Source organism: Ceratotherium simum, chromosome 2 (genome assembly GCF_057802395.1).
Source record: "Ceratotherium simum simum isolate JZ-2026a chromosome 2, ASM5780239v1, whole genome shotgun sequence".
NCBI lineage: Eukaryota > Metazoa > Chordata > Mammalia > Perissodactyla > Rhinocerotidae > Ceratotherium > Ceratotherium simum.
Genome location: NC_141901.1, coordinates 16,107,911 through 16,128,798, shown reverse-complemented (window position 1 = coordinate 16,128,798; position 20,888 = coordinate 16,107,911). Strand labels below are relative to the sequence as shown.

The window sequence follows — 20,888 nt, the reverse complement described above, 5'->3', positions numbered from 1 at the left end:
CCTTCCAGATCCCAAAACCTTCCCTCCTCGCTAGAGATAACCATTTCCATGTTTTCTTTAGCTTTGCCACTTCTACATGCATTCCTAAACACCTTAATTTTTTAAAATTAATTTTATTTTTAACAGCTTTATTGAAATATAATTGACATACAATAAACTGCACATTTAAAGTATACAATTTGTGCCTTTTCTCTCTGGATGCTTAAAAAATTTTTGTCTTTATCTTCTATTTTCAAGCAGTTTGACTATGATATGCCTAGTTTTTTTTTTTTTCTTTTTTGCTGAGGAAGATTCACCCTGAGCTAACATCTGTGCCAATCTTCCTCTATTTTGTATGTGGGACCCTGCTACAGCATGGCTGACAAGTGGTGTAGGTCTGCGCCTGGGATCTGAACCAGTAAACCTGGGCTGCTGAAGCGGAGCGTGCCAAACTTAACCACTACACAGGGCCAGCTCTTGTCTATGTTTTTTTTTTTTAACTGCTTTATTGACTAATTGACATACAATAAACTGCACATATTTAAAGTGTAAAATTTGATAAGTTTTGATATATGTAAACACCTGTAAAACTATTACCATAATCAAGACAATGAACCTAACTACCACCTCAAGAGTTTTCTCATGCCCTTCTGTAATCCTTTTCCTCTTACCACACCCTACCCCAACCCCAGGCAATCACTGATCTGCTTTCTGTCACTATATACTAGCTTGCATTTTTCAGAGTCTTAGGTAAACAAAATCATACAGTACATACTCTTTCTCGGTCTGGCTTCTTTCTCTCAAGTATAATTATTTTAGATGCATTTATGTTGTTCCAGATATCAATATTTATTCCTTTTTGTTGCTGAGTAGTATTCCATTGTATAGATATACCATAAATTGTTTATCTATTCACCAGTTGATAGACATTTGGGTTGCTTCCAGTTTTAGGCTATTATGAATAAAGCTCCTATGAACATTTGTGTACAAATCTTTACAAGAACATATGCTTACATCTGTCTTAGGGTAAATATCTAGGAGTACAATGGCTGGATCATATGGTACGTGAATGTTTAACTTTGAGAGAAACTGCCAAACTGTTTTCCAAAGTGGTTATATCATCCCACCAGCAGCATATGAGATGTAAGAGTTCTTGTTCCTCCAATATTCAATGTCAATCTTTTTCATTTTAGTTGTTCTAATAGCTGTGTGTTATTTCATTGTGATTTTAATTTGCATTTCCCTACTGACTAATGATATTGAGCATCTATTCACATGCTTATTTGCCACCCATACATCTTTGATTAAGTGTCTGTTCAGATCTTTTGCCCATTTTTAAGTTGAGTTGTTTGTTTTCTTATTATTGAGTATTGGAGTTCTTTATATACTCTGGATACAAGTCTTTTATCAGATATATTTTGTAAATATTTTCTCCTAGTCTGTTGCTTTTCTTTTCATTCTCTTAACATTGTCTTTTGAAAAGCAGAAGTTTTTAATTTTGATGAAGGGTTTTTGGTGTCATTTCTTTCTTCTTTTTTTTTTTTTTTGTGAGGAAGATCAGCCCTGAGCTAACATCCATGCCAGTCATCCTCTTTTTGCTGAGGAAGACTGGGCCTGGGCTAACATCTGTGCCCATCTTCCTCCACTTTATACGGGACGCCGCCACAGCATGGCCTGACAAACGGTGCATCGGTGCATGCCCAGGATCCGAACCCAGGCCGCCAGCAACAGAGCGTGTGCACTTAACTGCTAAGCCACAGGGCCAGCCCCCTTTGGTGTCATTTCTAAGAAATCTTTGTGTAACCCAAAGTCACCGTGACTTCCTCCTATATTTTCTTCAAAAATCTGTAGTTTTAGGTTTTCATTTAGGTGTGTGGTACACTTAGAATTAATTTTTGTATACGGTGTGAAGTATGGATGGAGGTTCTTCTTTTTTTTTTTTGCATATGGAAGCCATTTGCTCCAGCACCATTTGTTGAAAAGACTATCCTTTCTCCACGAAAATGCCTTTACATCTTTATTGAAAATTAGTTGTCCATATATTTGTTGGTCTGTTTTTGGACTCTCTCTTCTATTCCATTAACCTATTTGCCTATCCTGACACAAATACCACACTATCTTGATTACTGATAGCTTTAATAATAAGTTTGATACCAGGTGCGTTAATCTTTCAACTTAGTTATTTCAAAGTTGTTTTGGCTCTTCTTGGTTGCTTGTATTTCCACATAAATTTTAAAATTTGCTTACCAATTACAAAAAAAAAATCCTGTTGAGATTTTGAGTTGGACTGTGTTATACCTATAGATCAATTTAGAAAGAAATGATATCTTAAAAATATTGGGTTTTATGGGGGCCGGCCCTGTGGCATAGTGGTTAAGTGCGCGTGCTCTGCTGCTGGCAGCCTAGGTTCGGATCCCGGCCACGCACTGACGCACCGCTTGTCAGGCCATGCTGTGGCGGCGTCCCATATAAAGTGGAGGAAGATGGGCACGGATGTTAGCCCAGGGCCAGTCTTCCTCAGCAAAAAGAGGAGGATTGGCTGATCTTCCTCACACATACACACAAAATTGGGTTTTCTAACTCATGAACATGGTATATCTCTCATATATCTTCTTTAATTTCTCTCAGCAGTGTTTTGTAGTTTTCAGTGTAAAGGTCTTGCACATCTTTTGTTCAGATATATCCCTAAATATTTCATATTTTGATTATACATAGCATTATTTATTAAAATTCTGATTCCCAATTGTTCTTGATGGTATACAGAAATATAATTGATTTTTGTATATCGATCTTGTATTCTGCAACCTTGCTAAACTCACGTATTGGTTCTAGTGGCAATTCTATAGATTCATGTGATTTTCTACACAGACCATCATGTCATCAGCAAAAAAACCCTCACCAGTTTTATTTCTTTCTTTCTAATCTGAACGCCTTTTATTTTTTTTTCTTACCTTACTACACTGGCTATAATTTCCAGCATAATGTTGCATAGAAGCAAAAAGAGTGAATATCCTTTTATGTCCCTAGTGCGGGAGAAAGCATTCAGTGTTTCACCATTAAGTATGGTATTAGTTGTAGATTTTTAATAAATGCCTTTTATTAGGTGAAGAAGCTGTGACTGTTATTGATTTCCATTCCATTGTGGTCAGAGAACATAACTTTCTATGATTTAAATCCTTTGTTTGAGACTTGTTTTATGATATCACTTAAATGTTTTTTGGTATAACTGCTGCGTAGATATCATTTGACAAATGCTTTTTTTGGTGTAACTACTATGTTTTGGATGAAATTATGTAGTAGTCTAGCACATTTGATCCACCCTCATATCATCAAATAAATATCTCATCTTAATCATTTGGTGAGACCAGGAACTTAGCATGTCAATAAGAATAAACGAGAAGGAGCACAGGATAAGAAGAGAAAAGTAGAAAGATATTACAACTCATCAGGAAGTGAGATTATGAAATTAGATCATCTAATTTTTTAAAACAACGATAACAATAGTAATTACTTATAAATTTTGGCTGAAACATTTTTTTTCAAATTAATGAAACTAGTATATTTTATCAGCTAAATAGATTGTGTTGATTATTAAATAGGCAAAACCAACCAACCAAACAACTGGAAGCAAATACTAACCTGAGCAGCTCCCAAAGGAGGGACACGTAAACGCTTCATAGCCTTTTGTCTGTCACCATCTTCAAGTTCGTTGGTCACTACAGCCTACAAAGACAACATTATTAAATTTTGACACAGGTTATACTAAACTTTAATGCATAAATAATTCTGAACCATTTAAATATATGTTATTCCGATAACCTCTTGGTGACCATATACTAATAAGGCAAAAGAAAAAAAAATCTTGGTAAAAATATATGTATTCAAAGCTAGCAACTAATTACAAAAGGAAAATAGAAATGAAGAATTATTTCACTAAAAATAAGACATGAATGTCATTAAAAATATGTGGTTTACAAGTGAGATTACTGTACCTCAGTTTCAGAGATGAGCTGGTTGATTTTTTTGCACGTGTAAAATGGGGCCACTTCTACCTGAGCCACTCGCCAATCTGCTCCACGAGATGTTTCCAGGATCTTGTCATGCTTTTTAAGGATTTTTCGAAACCCTGTAAAATTCAGATTCTACAGAGAGAAATGAAAAACACTACTATAAATTCCACCACCATAAAAGAAAATGAAAAATAATAAGCACTATGCATTGACAGAGGTGACTGGATGAAGATTGAGTACCAAGGAAAACAGCAATGCTTTCATAAAACCATTTACTACTAAAAGAATAAGACTCTTCTTTCTTATTTCATTCATTCATTTCAAGGTAGTATGTATCAGTAATACAAAGAACCCTGAACTATGAACCCTATTATTTTGATCTCAAGTAAATTAACGGAAGTCCTAAACTGAAAACATTTTTATTTCTGTTTTCCTATATACAATTGTTCTCAAAACGTTTATTTATATCTTTTTGCTTCTCTGATCAAAAGACTATTTTCAGAAAATATTTTGGATTTATCATGCACTGAATAAATTTATTAGTTCTTTGCTTTCTGAAGGACTGGCATAGCTATATGTTTCCCTCCTACTGTGCAAGCATGTAGGCATCAGCATGGAAAATGGAAGATCGTCCAGTTCTCTTAACTTTCATTTTGCTTCCATCCATTCTCAGTTTGGGGATGGGAGTGCAAAGAAGAGGCAGTAGAAAAGAAGTGATCATACTTACAAGGTTTTGCTGATAATGGGTAGGAGCTCGAATTTTTCCTCTATTCCTACAATATCAAAATACTACACTTTTCTACATTCTCAAATTCGGTTGTTCTTTGATAACATGCAAAAAAAGCAGGAAACTGGATTTGCAAGGTTCTTTATAATTTTATTTATTTATTTTTCCCCCCCAAAGCCCCAGTAGATAGTTGTATGTCATAGTTGCACATCCTTCTAGCTGTTGTATGTGGGACACAGCCTCAGCATGGCCAGAGAAGCGGTGCGTTGGTGCACGCCCGGGATCCGAACCCGGGCCGCCAGCAGCGGAGCGTGCGCACTTAACTACTAAGCCATGGGGCCGGCCCTGCAAGGTTCTTTAAACCAGAGCTCTCCCAGATTTGCTGATCACATATTCCCATCAATAAAAAAATTGACAGGGGCTGGGGGGTGGCGGGTGGGCACAAGAGGTGGAGGGTTACACTTATATGGTGACTGATAAACAATAATGTACAACAAAAATTTCACAATTAAAAAAAAAATTGAGCACTACTCCAAATTAGGCTTTGCTTGCTTGCTGGTTTGTTTATAATTTTTTTCTCATACTTGAATGGATCATCTTAAACTCTCCTTGGGTTGCATATACCATAACTTGGAGACTTCTTTCAATCAATTTCCTTTCTCCTCATTCTCAAAGTAAATATATTCTTACAGAATAGACAGGCTTAAAGAATAGAGGATAGATCAGAACTTTTATAATTAACAATTATTTTTGTTTTCCCAAGGAGCTTTCTATAATGACCCAAGACAAAAGCTTCTAGGAAAGTTAATAAACTTTAACAAGGGTTATTTCTGTGTAACAGGCAAGCACAATTAATGAGAAGTGTTAATGTTTTATAGCATTATAAAAAAGAAGAAATACACTTTTGCTCTTTTAAAAAATAAATTTTAGGGGCCTGCCTGGTGGAGCAGTCGTTAAGTGCACACGCTCCGCTTCGGCGGCCCGGGGTTCACAGGTTCGGATCCTGGGCACGCACCGACGCACCACTTGATAAGCCATGCTGTGGCAGTGTCCCATATAAAGTAGAGGAAGTTGGGCACGGATGTTAGCCCAGCGCCAATCTTCCTCAAGAAAAAAAAGGGGAGGATTGGCATCAGATGTTAGCTCAGGGCTAGTCCTCCTCACAAAAAAATAAATAAATAAATTATAAAGCTATGGATAAATTTCAAAGGAAAGGAATTTCCCAACATACATAATTACTTTTCTATTCTTTTTTTTTTTTTTTTAATTACTTTTCTATTCTTCTAAAATTATTTTCCACCTAGGCTCTTCTTTGAATGATAAAATATTAAATCACCAAAGAAGAAGGTAAATTTATGAAAGGGAGAGATGGAAATAAGTTCATGCATTAACAATTGAGATTACTACAGATATGAGACTATAATTACCTTTTATTTTAAAATTCCAATATTGGGGCCAGCCCCATGGCTTAGTGGCTAAGTGCGTGCGCTACGCTACTGGCGGCCTGGGCTCGGATCCCGGGCACGCACCAACACACTGCTTGTCAGGCCATGCTGAGGCGGCATCCCACATACAGCAACTAGAAGGATGTGCAACTATAACATACAACTATCTACTGGGGCTTTGGGGAAAAAAAGGAGGAGGATTGGCAACAGATGTTAGCTCAGGGCTGGTCTTCCTCAGCAAAAAGAGGAGGATTGGCATGGATGTTAGCTCAGGGCTGATCTTCCTCACAAAAAAAATAAAAAAATAAATTAAAAAATACAACAGACTTAAAAAAAAAATTCCAATATTTACCCATGGTAATACTATTGTTGTATAACCTATAGTTTTTATATAGTATATGATCCTGTGATGATCCTAATCACTGATTATAAGTAATAATCACAAGAGTAAATTGGGAAAAAATAGTGCATTATGTCTCTCTAAAATCAGGGAGATGCTTCTGCCTTAAATAAACATTTAAATGTTTATTATTGAACAAATAATCTGTTTTTCAATAAATTCTTTATAGATTTAACTATGTAAAGGACTATAAAGAATTATAAATAAATAAATGCCCTGTATTTCCACAATTTAACATATACAGTAGTTGAATTTTTCAGATTGGGTTTTAAAAATATTGAGTAATATATTTTCTACACACATTTGCTGTGATCTAATTTCTTTTGCAAATTTTTTTTTAATACAGTTATATTGCAGCCTCTGGATAATAAAATTGGAAGGATTCTTAGTGGCAAGTTGAAAAGTCAGTATCTTTTGTATTATTAGTGCTAGTTGAAGGAAAGTTAACTGTCCAAGTGCTTTTGCGGAAATTTTTCTATATAGGTTAGGAGGAATATAAAAGCTGTTACATAGCCAACAGTAGTTGGGTAGACATATATTACTCCTTATTTCTACTCACCACTACCAGAGATGCCTCTAAAAATAGGAAGCAAACTATCAGTCCTTGAGTCAAGGGCTACTCCTGAATATTGTAAAAAAAACTTTTAGAAAACTAATCTTCAAAAACAGAAGTCCTGTTAACACTATTTTACCAACTCTGATTCTTGATTTTTAGCCAATAAGAACATGTGAAATTCCAATAAGAACCTAAAGAATAATGACATACTAAGGATTTCCCTTTTTCGATTGGCCCAATAGTACAGCTCAAGCTAATTCCATTTACCATGATTTCTCAAATACGTAAAGGTTCATTCTCCAGGGTTAAGAATCTAAGTACCTGATAGTTCTGCAGCAGGATAAGACTGAGGTAGAACTCGCTGAAGGCCAGTTTAAGGTCTTTAATATTCCTATGTTGGACACGTTCCTCATGGGACAAGTGGAAGACTGGTTTTCTGCGTTGGCGAAGAGTAGTAACACCAGAGCTTTCTTTCTGTGCATCCAGTGATGACTGAAGCTCATTCTGAAGTGTAGCAAACCTACGCTGAGCCTCTGCGAGCTTTTCTACAAGAAATAGAACAGAATTATCAAATCATCAAGATAAAAAAGCTGGTAAAAGTTCTCACTGATTTCTGAATTTTTACCAATTATCCTAGTTTGTTTCCACAAAATTTCTAGGAAAAAATGTTACATGTAATATTTAGAACTGGATAGGAAAAAATGTTTTGGTGTAACACCCTCCTTTCATTCTACCCTACCCTTCCCTCCCTGCAAAACCTCAAGTGTACACTTTCTTTTTACAGATGATGACATAGAATTTAAAAAGCTACTAAGAGTGACAATGAAAATGGTACAGAGGCAGTTCTCAAAAGGTTAAACACAGTTACCTTATGATCCAGCAATTCCACTCATAGGTATATAAGCAAGAGAACTCAAACATATGTTCACACAAAATCTTGTACACATACACAAATTTATATTCTTAATAGTCAAAAAGTAGAAACCACCAAAATATCCATTAACTGATGAATGGATAAAAAAATGTGGTATATATGTACAATGGAATAAACCATAAAAAAGAATAAAGTACTGATTCATGCTACAACACAGATGAATCTTGAAGACCTCATGGTAAGTGAAATAAGCCAGACACAAAATGCCACATATTGTATAATTCCATTTATATGAAATGTCCAGAACAGGCAAACCCACAGAGACAGAAAGTAGATTAGTGGTGGCCAGGGTCTAGGGGGAGGGAGGAATGGGGAATGACTGACTGCTAATGGGTATGGAGTCTTTTGGAGTGATGAAAACATCCTGGAATTAGATAGTGGTGATGGTTGTACAACCATGTGAATATATTAAAAACCACTGAATTGTACATTTTAAAAGGGTGAATTTTATATGTGAATATCTCAATTTTTCAAAAAAGCTATTAATAAACTTTTACAGTTAGTGCAGAAACAGGATTAGAATTTGGGCTCTAGATTTCTAATCAGCTGCATTTCTCACTACATCTCATTACTTCTCCAAGACATGTGTTACAAGAAGAGACTAAGACTGGCAAATTATACATAAGAAAAAAAAATGTGGTATATCTGGCTGGATATATATATATCCATATATATAAATATCCATATATATATAAATATATATCCATACATATATCCATATATGGATATCCAATATATATATAAATATATCCAAAATATATATATGGATATGTATGTGTTGTACATACATCTAAAAATAATGCTCTGGTACTTTTCTTCCAAAGTCACAATTTAGTACATTGAAACCAGGCAAATTTGGTTCAAATCCTTACCTCACCATTAACTAGCTGTATGGTTTTAGTCAAGTTTGTTTTCGAAACTCTTCTAAGCCTTTCCTAGATGAAATAGAGACAGTACCAATATGAAATAGAGACACCACTTCATAAAGTGGTTGTAAAGATTAAATGAAATGAAGCATAGAACATCTAACATTGTTAGCGCTCAAATAATAATAATAATAATTATACAATAATAACAAAGTATCGTTTACAGTTAATTCTTTCTCAAAGTTTTCCCCTTCTTTGCTTTGTATACTGCTATATTATCTTGTCTTCCCCTAACCTTCAGTCTTTTTGTCTTTGCAGGCACTGCTTCTTCATGTTTCACTGCTCTTTCTTTTAGAGAAATTACGTCTAGAGGATGCTTCCAAGATTCATCTCTATCCTCAATTATTTACATGACTTTTCTTATCTTTGATAATCTACTTATTTTTTCTTGTATGTCCTGTGACTCCAAATTGTATTCAAAACCAAAACCATGATTCCATTCCTCTTTCCAAATAAATTTCATCCATCAATATCACTACCAACTACACCCCCTGAGGAGGCCCAGGAAATACTCCTTTTACTGAGGTGTAGAGAAATATATTAGTGAGGAGAGCACTTGCATTCTCAAAAAGCTCTGTGGTTGCTCTCCACTGTAGGCCAAGGATGACCATAGGAGATGTGTTCATTGACATAGGCTCCCTGATTTCAATGGAGATGACAGGATCCTGGAATAGAAGGGCCAGGTGGCAACACTTCACCATCAAAGACAAGGTGGGTACATTTACCATAAAAGGCAACAGGCAAATCAGTAATCAGAAGGTTTTAGCCCACAGAGATTTTGGCTGTGGTTAATCGATCATGGTTATCCTCAGGAATGAAACAGATAGACAACCTATTAGAATATTGCTTAATCAATATAACAGAAAAAACCTCCAAGTCTGGTAACCAAATACTTGATTTTAGTCACCACAATAGAGTCATGACCTCTCCCCTCGTTTCCAGACCTAAGCTAGCTCACAGACCCAAAGACTCTTGAGTGAATGGGATGCCAGGCTCCCTTTTGGATGGTTCCTGCAGCACTGCCGAAAGTATATACTGTAAATCTTCCTCCAAGCCTTCCTCAGAGGGGCTAGTGGCCATTTACTAGAGTGACTGTCCACTGGGGAAAAGGAAATATCCAGACTTTTCAAGGATTTCTACATACTGCCTTTTGTATTAGTTTTCTATTGCTGTATAACAAACTGCCACAAAATTAGCGGCCTAAACAAAACCCATTATTTAGCTCACAGTTTTGTAGGTCAGAAGTCCAAGCATGGGGGCTGGCCCCATGGCTTAGCGGTTAAGTGCATGCACTCCGCTACTGGTGGCCCGGGTTCGGATCCCGGGTGCACACCGACGCACTGCTTGCCCAGCCATGCTGAGACAGCGTCCCACATACAGCAACTAGAAGGATGTGTAACTATGACATACAACTATCTACTGGGGCTTTGGGGAGGAAAAAAAGGAAAAAAAAAAGAAGTCCAAGCATGATGTAACTAACTCCTGTCAGAGTCCATAAGGCTAAACTCAAGGTGTCAGCTGGGGTACTTTCACATCTGGAGCTTGGGTTTCTCTTTCAAGCTCACTTGGTTGTAGCAGAATTCACTTCTTTGCAGCTGTAGGACTGAAGTCTCCATTTCCTTGTTGGCTGTCACTTGGGATCTGCTTTTAGCTTCTAGAGAACACCTTTACTCCTCTCCATCTTTAAAGTCAGCAACAAAGAAACTTGCATGTCAAATCCCTCTCATGCTTTGAATTTTTCTCCTCAGGAATAGCTCAGTCCCTTTTAAGGGCTCACCTTAAGTAGGTCAGGTTCACGTGTGATAATCTCTCTTCCTTAAAGCCAACTGATTTGGGATCCACAAAATCCCCTCAAACTAGCACCTAGGTTAGTGTTTGATTGAATAATTGAGAGAAGTTATGTGTACATCATGGGGAAGGGGTCTTAGAGGCCACCTTAGAATTATGCCTACCATATCTCTGAACTAATGCAAATTTCTGGAGACTCCAAATGCCATTTGGTCCAGTAGTCAAGTGGAAATTTACAGTATTCAAGTGATAGATGGAATATTAGCTCAGTTTTAACTCAAAGTGGACCCAGTTGGTCCGCAGACTTACATTATGATTACTTTCCTAGTTCTAGAATATATAATTGGAAAAGAAATACCAGGCCATTCGTAGACTCTCCACATTGATTCTGACCCAGGGGTAAGGGCCATTATGGTAGGAAGAGCTAGTGGAAGTTCCTGGAACTTCTATCAATATAGTACCCCAGAAGCAAAAACACATCCCTAGGAGAACTTCAGAGGTTAGTGCCACCACCAGAGACTTGAAAGACACAGGGATGATGATATCTATCACATCCTCATTTAATTCATCTGCTAGCCTGTGCACAAGTTGGATGGATCTTGAAGAATGTGCGATTACTGTAAAATTAATCAGGTGGTCACTTTGATAGCAGCTGCTATTCTAGATGTGGTATCATCACTTCAGCAAATCAACCCAGCCTCTAGCACCTGGTATGCAGTTATGCACCTAATAATACAGCTACTCAACTGGCAGCAAAGACCAGCAATGAGCCCCAGATATTCCCCATTGGCAGTGGTCAGCCACCTATGAGCAGGCTGAGTGCACTGGATGCTGTCTATCACGCAGAGGGCAGAGATTTGTCCTCCCTAGAATAAAAGCATTCTTGATATGGCTGTGCCCTCCTTGCTCATAATGCTTCTGCTGGCGCTACTATCAACCGGAATGCCTTATAGACCTCAGTATTTATTCAAAACACAAAGTAAGTTTATAAGAATGTTGACCCATCGTAGATGATTCAGGTTAGTTAATCTTGTTTATTACATGCAACTCTTGTACTGCTTTCACCTGGAATTCTTTTTTCTCATTGAGGTATAATTTTTTTTTAAAGATTTTATTTATTTATTTATTTTTCCCCCCAAAGCCCCAGTAGATAGTTGTATGTCATAGCTGCACATCCTTCTAGTTGCAGTATGTGGGACGCAGCCTCAGCATGGCCAGAGAAGTGGTACGTCGTGCGCGCCCAGGATCTGAACCTGGGCCGCCAGCAGCGGAGCGCGCGCACTTAACCGCTAAGCCATGGGGCCAGCCCTCATTGAGGTATAATTGACATAACATTATATTAGTTTCAGGTGTACAACAAAAGGATTCAATATTTGTATATAAGGCAAAATGACCACCACAGTAAGTCCAGTTAACATCTATCACCATACACAGTCACAAATTTTTTTTTTCTTGTGCTGAGAACTTTCAAGATCCTGGAATTCTTATTACCTGAAATTGTTACACCTCTAATACTGAAGTGTGAAATCTCCATATTCTTCCATTTTTCTCTCTAATCTCAACTCATTTCTTATTCTCTTACAACTCCAGCCTCAGCAGACTATTTGTTATTCTCCTCACTCCCAGACATGTCATGTACTTTAATGCCACTATGCATTTGGATAGGTTTTTCCCTTGCCCTGGCACACTACACTCCAACTCCCTCCACCTCTATCCCCAAACACACTCCTCCAAGAGCATTTGGCAAATGCCCATGCATTTTCAAAGACCTAATATAAATCTTACTTCTTCTAGGAGCTTTTCCTCAACCCCTATCTTTTCCTCCAAGTCAAGTGAATGCTTCTTCATGTCAGTTTCCACAGTACTTTGCAAAACTCTAAAATACCAAGTATTAGATTGTACATAAACCTAAAAAATTAGATAATTGGTAAATAAACACATTAGATGTACTCTGATACTTTCTATTCTACTATATTTTATTCATATTTTTAGAAAATGCCTGTGATGACCCCAAGTATTTTAATTTCCTGACCCATTTATTGGGTCACAACCTACAGTTCAAAAGACTATTAATTTAGATGATAGTCTGTTTTTTTGTGAAAATGCCATCCTGAAATTGTTACCCCAGGACCATGGGCATTCCCCAATTCAGTCTTAGAAAGAAAGAAAAGACAGAAGGGAGGGAGGAGGAAAGAAAAAAGAAAAGAGAAAGAGAATGAAGTTGGTTTCACGTGGATTGTTTTTAATAGAAACCTTTCAATCACTTTTTTTTTTAACAAAATGAAGAAAGCAAAATTTATTGTTGCTAGTACATAAATAATTGTAATTTTAATTTTCATCAGATGTGTTAACAAGAAAGCAAGACAGATTGGTTGCTTTAATTCACTTCCTCCATACCCCTCATCCTTAACAGCTTTTAAGTAACTGATTCTGTTGTAATGAACTCAAGAGAATCATGATGTAGGAAGAAATGCTAAGACAACAGGAATTTAAAACAGTATTACAGACTATAATCACCTTAATTAAATAAATATATATTTAATCCACATTTTAACACACACATAAGCAAAGAGCAAAACCAGCCATTAAGTCATAGTTTAGATATATACGTACTAAATACATATAATCATTTGTAAGACGAACATTTTGCATTTCAGTGAAAGATTCTTATGTTTCACTATACACATTCAGTGGTATAACAATATATAGTGCATCAAATTCAATAAGAATAAAGAAAAATAATAAACATATAGCAAGACACTATAATAGCAATAGTTCTGAGTAATTATTATCCAATTGGTCTTGCATTTATACGAAGCCTGAAAGTATTTTACAACCAAGAAATAAATCTGTTTTTATTGCCATAATTTTCCTACTTATTTATAACATCACTGCAACTAACTTCCTTCCTTCCCTCCTTCTTTCCTTCCTTCCCTCTCTCCCTCCCTTCCTTCCTTCCATTTCCTGCCTGGTAAAGAAAGGAAAAGCACATAACATTGTTGTGATCTAATAAAGTAACTGAAGCCAAAAAATTAGGACAGGTCAGAAAGAACTGAAATTATTTAGAAACAAAGGAAAACACACTTAGCTATTTAAAACATTCCAAACACTAAAAAGGGCTTGCCTGTTTTAATTGTGAAATATTAAAAGCAACAGATATATTCTAAGGTGTTTTTTTTTAATGTAGGCACATAAAAACACTGCTTAAAAGCTAAGTATTTTGAATGGAGAGAGAAAGCAGACTGCTTCAAGAAATGAGAAAGATATAACATGAAGTGACTAGTATTACCATTGGAAGAGGATATTACTGGTCACCACAAAAAAGGTACCTAACACGACAGCCTTCAGGATTGATACCATTTTTAGTGCTAGAGGAGACCAGGGAGACGTCCAGGTAGATGATTAGCAATGCTATCGCCAAAAAGGACCTCTCCTTTAAAAAATTTCCCTCTCCTCCCATGGTCTTCAAATATTAAAAGATTTTGTCTATAAATCTAAATAAATGCCCATATCTTATTAAACAAAAATATGTAATAAAAAATAGAGAGCAATAAAGTAACTTACATCAGGTTTTCTAAAATACTGAAAATAGCTTCTGACTCCTCACGTGTGGAACCCTAAAGGTTGAGAATCAATTTGCTCATTTTACAAGCAAGTACGTGGAGGCCTAGGAAGGTTAAATGGTAAACTTATTCTAAAAAAACAATAAGGTCCAAAAATTCAAAACGTTAATTGGTAGGTAATACAATTGGTATGAAAATAAATATGCACATTTTGGTAGTATTCATTCTATGGTTTATTTGTTTGGTTTTTACAGCATTTTGTTTTAGTTATTGAAAGGTTTCAGTTAAGACTATATCACACTTTAAAAATCACCATTTTTAGCTATTAAATAGTTTGTGAGATGTAAGCGCGTGCAGGTGGGTTTATAAACCAAACTCTTGTATTATTTATTTACAGTTTTTCATGTACCCTAGTGTCTGAATATTGCAGTCTACAAGACAATCTGCCATGAAGAAGGCAGCTAAATAAGGAGAACAATGATACCGTTTAGGACAATTGCCAAATTCTATTTCTGTCAATCATGTCTTCGTATTACCCATCACTGACCTGACAAAAAGTCAGTCTGGGGACTATCAATTTGTACCTACTCTGTGATGACATCAAGAGACGCACCCTAATGTCCCTGCCAATACACAGAGAAAAAGAAAGTCATTAAATCATAACCCCCCCACACATTTTTTTTTGGGTGTGTGAGGAAGACCAGCCCTGAGCTAACATCCAATGCCAATCCTCCTCTTTTTTGCTGAGGAAGACTGGCCCTGGGCTAACATCCGTGCCCATCTTCCTCTACTTTATATGGGACAGACGCCATACCATGGCTTAACAAGCGGTGCATTGGTGTGCGTCGGGGTCCGAACCAGCAAATCCCGGGCCACCGAAGCGGAGCTTGCGCACTTAACCGCTTGCGCTACCAGGCCAGCCCCCGCCCCCACAACATTTTTAATACTAAAAAGGCTAACATTACTTTTGAAAAGTAACCCAAGTCTAAGATACCACTTTTCAAACTGAGGGTCGTAATTCAATATGGGATCATGAAAGCAATTTAGTAGATCATAAATCAGTATTTAAAAAATTAAATAGAGGGGCCAGCCCCATGGCCTAGTGGTTAAGTGCACACACTCTGCTGCTGGCGGCCCAGGTCCGGATCCCGGCCGCACCGATACACCGCTTGTTAGGCCATGCTGTGGCAGCGCCCACATAAAATGGAGGAAGATTGGCACAGATGTTAGCTCAGGGCCAGTCTTCCTCACCAAAAAGAGGAGGATTAGTGTGGATGTTAGCTCAGGGCTGATCCTCCTCACAAAAAATAAATAAATAAAAAATAAATAAGAAATTAAATAGAAATAATTAAGTATAGAAAATAGACTATATTACAAGTAGTAAGGATAAGTATTGTTTCGTGAAAAAAATTTAATTATTTAAATATATTGCATATACATTTATAAATGCAAACAAACATATAAAACATACATATCTGTATGTGTAATGGGTCATAATTTGTATGTAGTTTTTACTGTAACTCAAAATATAAAAAGTATGTATCTATTGTTAAGAGTAGCTATTTTTCTTGTAAACCAAGAGGTGTTATCCATTCTTTATGATCTAAATTATCCATTTAGAGTTGGGCTTGGACAAAACCCTTCCAAAAAAAATCATAGTAAAAGAAAAATGCTAATAAACTTGATCTTATATATTTTTCATTTACAGCCTTAGATCATATGTAACAGCCTTTTCACAGTTTAAACACTCTTTCCACTGAAAATGCCTTACTCTTTTAGTCTCCTCTTCCTCCTTCTGCATGGCTGTCTTCTTCTTCTCTGTCTATACTGCTAGTTCCTCTTTATCCTCCTACATCCTAATTGTGGAAATCATCTTTCTCCTTGAACATTGCAACTCCTTGTGTACATTTTTTCCTTGCTGAAAATCTATCCATTTGTATGGTTTCAAATAATATTGCTATTTTGTCTCTGCCTTCCAAGTGCTTGTAACATAGTGAAAAGGACATGCATATATGCCATGCCCTTTCAGGGCTCTGTATTTTTGCATAAACTGTTCCTTCTGCCTAGGAAAAAGTTCAGCCATAAACGAAAAATGAGGAGGAAGATATAAAGTAAAGATATTTGCTTCTTTTTGTTTATTTATTTTTTGTTTGAAAGGAGTGACTTGCTAAGGAGACTAAACCAGTAAAAAGGGAAGTTAAAGATGCATTTATTCAATAATTCTTAGAGGAAATAATTATTGGAGCAAGGTCTTGAGGAGCTGAAATTCAGTGAGTAGTTGTAGAGATTTGCAATAGACTGAAGAGGGATATCTTTTCTACAAAGATGGGAGGAAAATAAGTAAGGGTAAGAATGCCTGTAGGTATTTTCGGGGGAGGGATGGCATATATCTCCATAAGTATTATACACCAACAGGAGTCAAAGGCCTTGATTTTTATTTGTAAAGTAGGAGGTGTAATGAGCATGATGGGAAGATGGTGAGGTCAGAGAATTCAAGAGAATGATGTAGGGTTTAGAAAAGCACTCTGGAGCATGGAAAGGGGCAATGATGAGAACCCATAGGCAGCTTTGAGGACATAATTAAGAATGCAACGATAGTAGTTCAAATTCATTCTGCTATATGATTTTTTTTTCCCAGCTGTCCTAAGCAGCCTGAGGATAGGCATGAAGAAGGTAAAAGGCTGAACTGGTCCACAACTGGAGTTTCACTAGGCAGAAGCAATACAAGGAAATGAGGGTAAAGGGATTAAAAAGCAAGGGACAACGGGAGTTAAAATGATGAATGGAGAAGCAAGTAATTCCAGGAGAGCCCTAATCAACTGGAACAGAATGAGAGAATCAAGGAACTTGAGCTCTGTGAGACGGAAAAACAGATGTTTAACAGAGTAGGAGCGTAAACATATATAAAACACAAAATTTAGGGGGCCGGGCTGGTGGCATAGTGGCTAAGTTCGTGTGCTCTGCTTCGGCGCCCGGGGATTGCAGGTTCTGATCCCAGGCACAGACCTACGCACTGCTCGTCAAGCCAAGGTGTGGCGCCATCCAACATACAGAGTGGAGGATGGGCACAGATGTTGGCTAAGTGCCAATCTTCCTCAGCGGGAAAAAAAAAAATTTTAAAGGGTCAGACATAAATAAATAGGCATCGTAATATTTTCTTCTCAATTTCAACAGCATCTTGTAGATAACACTCTGGAGACTGTGCTCTAGAGAGAGAGATAGGAGTGTTCCATGCAATGGAAAGGCATAAAACCGACATAATTAATAAGCTGGAACTGTCTAATACAGCTCTGAGAGAAATATCAAATCAAGTTTCTGACTCTTTAAAGCTTTGCACTGGGCTACAGTGAAGCTCTATCAAGGTACTGCTTCACACTGAGGTCCTGCAAGGGAATCTAGGCAATGATAACATAAGGCTTGAATATCAAGATACCAGATGCATTCCTACCTCAGCTAAGAAAATACCGTTTAAGTGCAGTATAGCAAGGGAAACAAGCCCCAATTTTAAAATGATGATTAGAAGTTTAAACAGTGACACGGAAGAGTTTCTCCTACCTTAGCAGCAGAAACTGTCTCTTGTGTGTTGTACCAAAAAGTACTCACCTGAATAAAATGTGTTGATTTTGGCAAGTTCTTTTTCACAGGTTTGGAAAAATTTTTCTTCAAACTTGGCAAAATATCTCTTTACTGTGTCCTCATCTGTAACTGAAAGCAAAGAAAACAATAAATTTAACGTCCAAAGGCCAATTAGGAAAACTAGAAAAATAAAATTTAAAGATACTACTCTTAGTCTTCAAAATGACAAGAATATACGTATTTCTCTGAAAAAATGAATGGTGAGTCATATTAAGAAAAAGACTAATCAAAGGCCTCTTCACAGGAACATAATCATTTTGTAATTGAATGAGACTCTCTAAATCTCTACTATAATAAATCTATGGTGATGGAGAAAATAAGTGTTGTAAGACTTCAGAAAAGGAAGACACTACTGTAGACAGAGGTGATCAAGGAAGATTCAAGGTGTTGGGAGTTGAGGTGAGTAGGATACAGCAAGAGAGTAGATTAAATATTTCAGGGAGAAAAAAATGCAACATAAAATAAAGACATGAATATGTAATATGTTTCTGGAAAAATGAGTTGATTGTTCTAACTATATTAAATTGCTATCTATTCATTTTTACTTTAGCTGCATCAGACACAGACAAAAAGATACAGACTGATGATTATAAATTAGATATTCCAAACCTTCAATTGCTGGGTAGGAACATAAATGAGTTGAGCAAGTGGGTGATTGTGCAAGTGTAGTGATAAATGACAACTGACCCCTTCAGGGTAAGGAGTGGTATGGATTCTGGCAAACTGGAGAGCACATGCCCATCTAGTTTAGTTGCTGCCATGTGGTGATATGGAGCCCAGGTTGTCAGATCTTCCAATTTTTCAGAAGAAGCCATAAATCTAGATATTTTAAAAACACTATGTGAGCCAATCAATACATGTCTCTGCAGGTTAGTCCACTTTGTGAGTTCTGTCATGTAGCATACCGATTTACTGAATCCTATAAGTACAGATATATGTAGCTTCAGGAAGCCCCAAGCCTAAAAGGGTATGTAAAAGGGTATGTTTCTTGCCCAAGTGAGATATGACTAGATTCTAGGTGCTAATCATAATAGAGAACTATCCTATTTCTGGATCTCTGGAGCACTCTAAGCTTGAAATGTCTAGAAAAAGTATAGGTTCTTTTATGTCCCCTATAAGCTCCAAATCTTAGTGCAATCCCAGAAACCCTTAAATAATTCACCTGTCCAAGAATAAGTGAAATGGTATTTCCCTGAGTAATATGCAACACACACACACACACATACATTCATTCATAGTACCAAAAATATTTTAAAGAAAAACAAAAGCTTAAAATGAAGTTTTAAAAAGCATGTCAAATCTATTAAACAACACATATGTAAAAAAATTAGCACTACACAAACTCTTAACTTTTATTTATATATATCCACTTCCCTATCTCTTATGCTTTAGAACAGATAATGCAGGATTCTATTGATTTTGTAGTAAACAAGGGATGGCCACTTTAAGTCCCTCATGTAAGCTCAGCAATTTAGGTACAATAAAGGCTACAGCTGCCACAGGCCACTGAGAATTATTTTTTCACAGTGTAAAGCAGGTCAAAGCTTTTATTTAAGTTGACCTTGAGTTAAAGATGCCTCGTGGTAACAGATGCTGCTCTTATAATACCATCTAGCTATAGATGATTTAAAATAAGAGTAACATGTTATTCTACTAATTACCTACTTTTTAAATTTTTTTATTTTATTCTCTATTGTATTGTTAGGAGAGAAAACACAAAAGCAAAAAAGGGGTTTGGTCATATTTACTTTGCTTCTCCATTAACAGACAATTTTCATTAACATAAAGTGATGGAAAAAAACAAAGCTGTTCAGCAAAGTGATTTAAACATAGATTCTGTTTTAAAAATAATTTTAACATATATGAATACTTATATAGAGGTTCCATATTCAGCAACATGAACTATTTAAAATATTACTAAGCACACAGAAACAAAAAAGATCTAAGCCTCTCAGAAACTAAAACATATGTAATAAATTTTATGTATTAAAGCATGAACATTCTACCCATGAATCAATCTTGTATGAATTCTTCATTTTCTCGATTTAGAGAATGTTTTATCTAAAATACCAGCAATCTGTTATCTAGTTTTCTAGTTCACATGTAACTCAGCCACAAATCAGAAGAGGGTAGAGTAAGGTTATAGCAACACCAGGAAGTAACAGCAAACAGAGAGAAAAGAAGAAAAAAATTATAGATAAAAATAGCTGAGCCAGCCCAATGGCTTAGTGGTTAACTTCGCGCACTCTGCTTTGGCGGCCGGGGGTTCACAGGTGCAGATCTCAGGCAAGGACCTAGACATCGCTCATCAAGTCATCCTGTGGCGCCATCCCATATACAAAATAGAGGAAGATGGGCACAGATGTTAGCTCAGGGCTAATCTTCCTCAGTAAAAAGAGGAAGATTGGTAACAGATGTTAGCTCAGGGTCACTCTTCCTCACCAAAAAAAAAAAAAAAAAAAAAAAGTAAGAGTAGCTGTGTGAAATAAATGAAGGAAAATGTTCTTGTCATCTCAAATTTCAAAAGACATAGTAATCTACTGTAATCAGAAGTACCCTATTGGTAAAGGAATTAAAAAAAACACAACAAAAAGAACAGAATAGAAAGTTTAGAAATAGATCTACATATAGAGACTTAGATAAGATAAAGAGGGCTTCAAATCAGTGAGAAAGAATGGACTATATAACAAATAGGATTGAGTCAATTGGCCATCCATTTAAATAAGCTCCAAATGGTGTTAAAGAAACAATATTATAAAACATTACAAAAAAATTTAAGTAACTCTACCTGGGGACGGGCTTCCTAAACACTACACAAAACAGAGGCCATAAAGGAAATAACTGACAATCTCGCAAAATGAAAAATCTGCATTTCACAAGATACAATAAGCAAAGTTAAAAGACAAACAACAGACATGGAAAAC

General features: G+C 36.4%; 1 protein-coding gene across 1 annotated transcript in view; it reads right to left on the bottom strand.

The window, feature by feature from the left end:
- XPR1 (xenotropic and polytropic retrovirus receptor 1) overlaps positions 1–20,888 on the bottom strand; it is a 208,956-nt gene that overhangs the window by 73,683 nt on the left and 114,385 nt on the right. Inside the window, exons 3-6 of the mRNA XM_004424971.2 lie at positions 17,932–18,033; positions 7,439–7,662; positions 3,972–4,121; positions 3,619–3,702 (exon numbers count right to left, since the gene is read on the bottom strand). Of these exons, the coding sequence (XP_004425028.2) occupies positions 3,619–3,702; positions 3,972–4,121; positions 7,439–7,662; positions 17,932–18,033 (560 nt within the window). The remainder of the gene's footprint in view (positions 1–3,618; positions 3,703–3,971; positions 4,122–7,438; positions 7,663–17,931; positions 18,034–20,888) is intronic.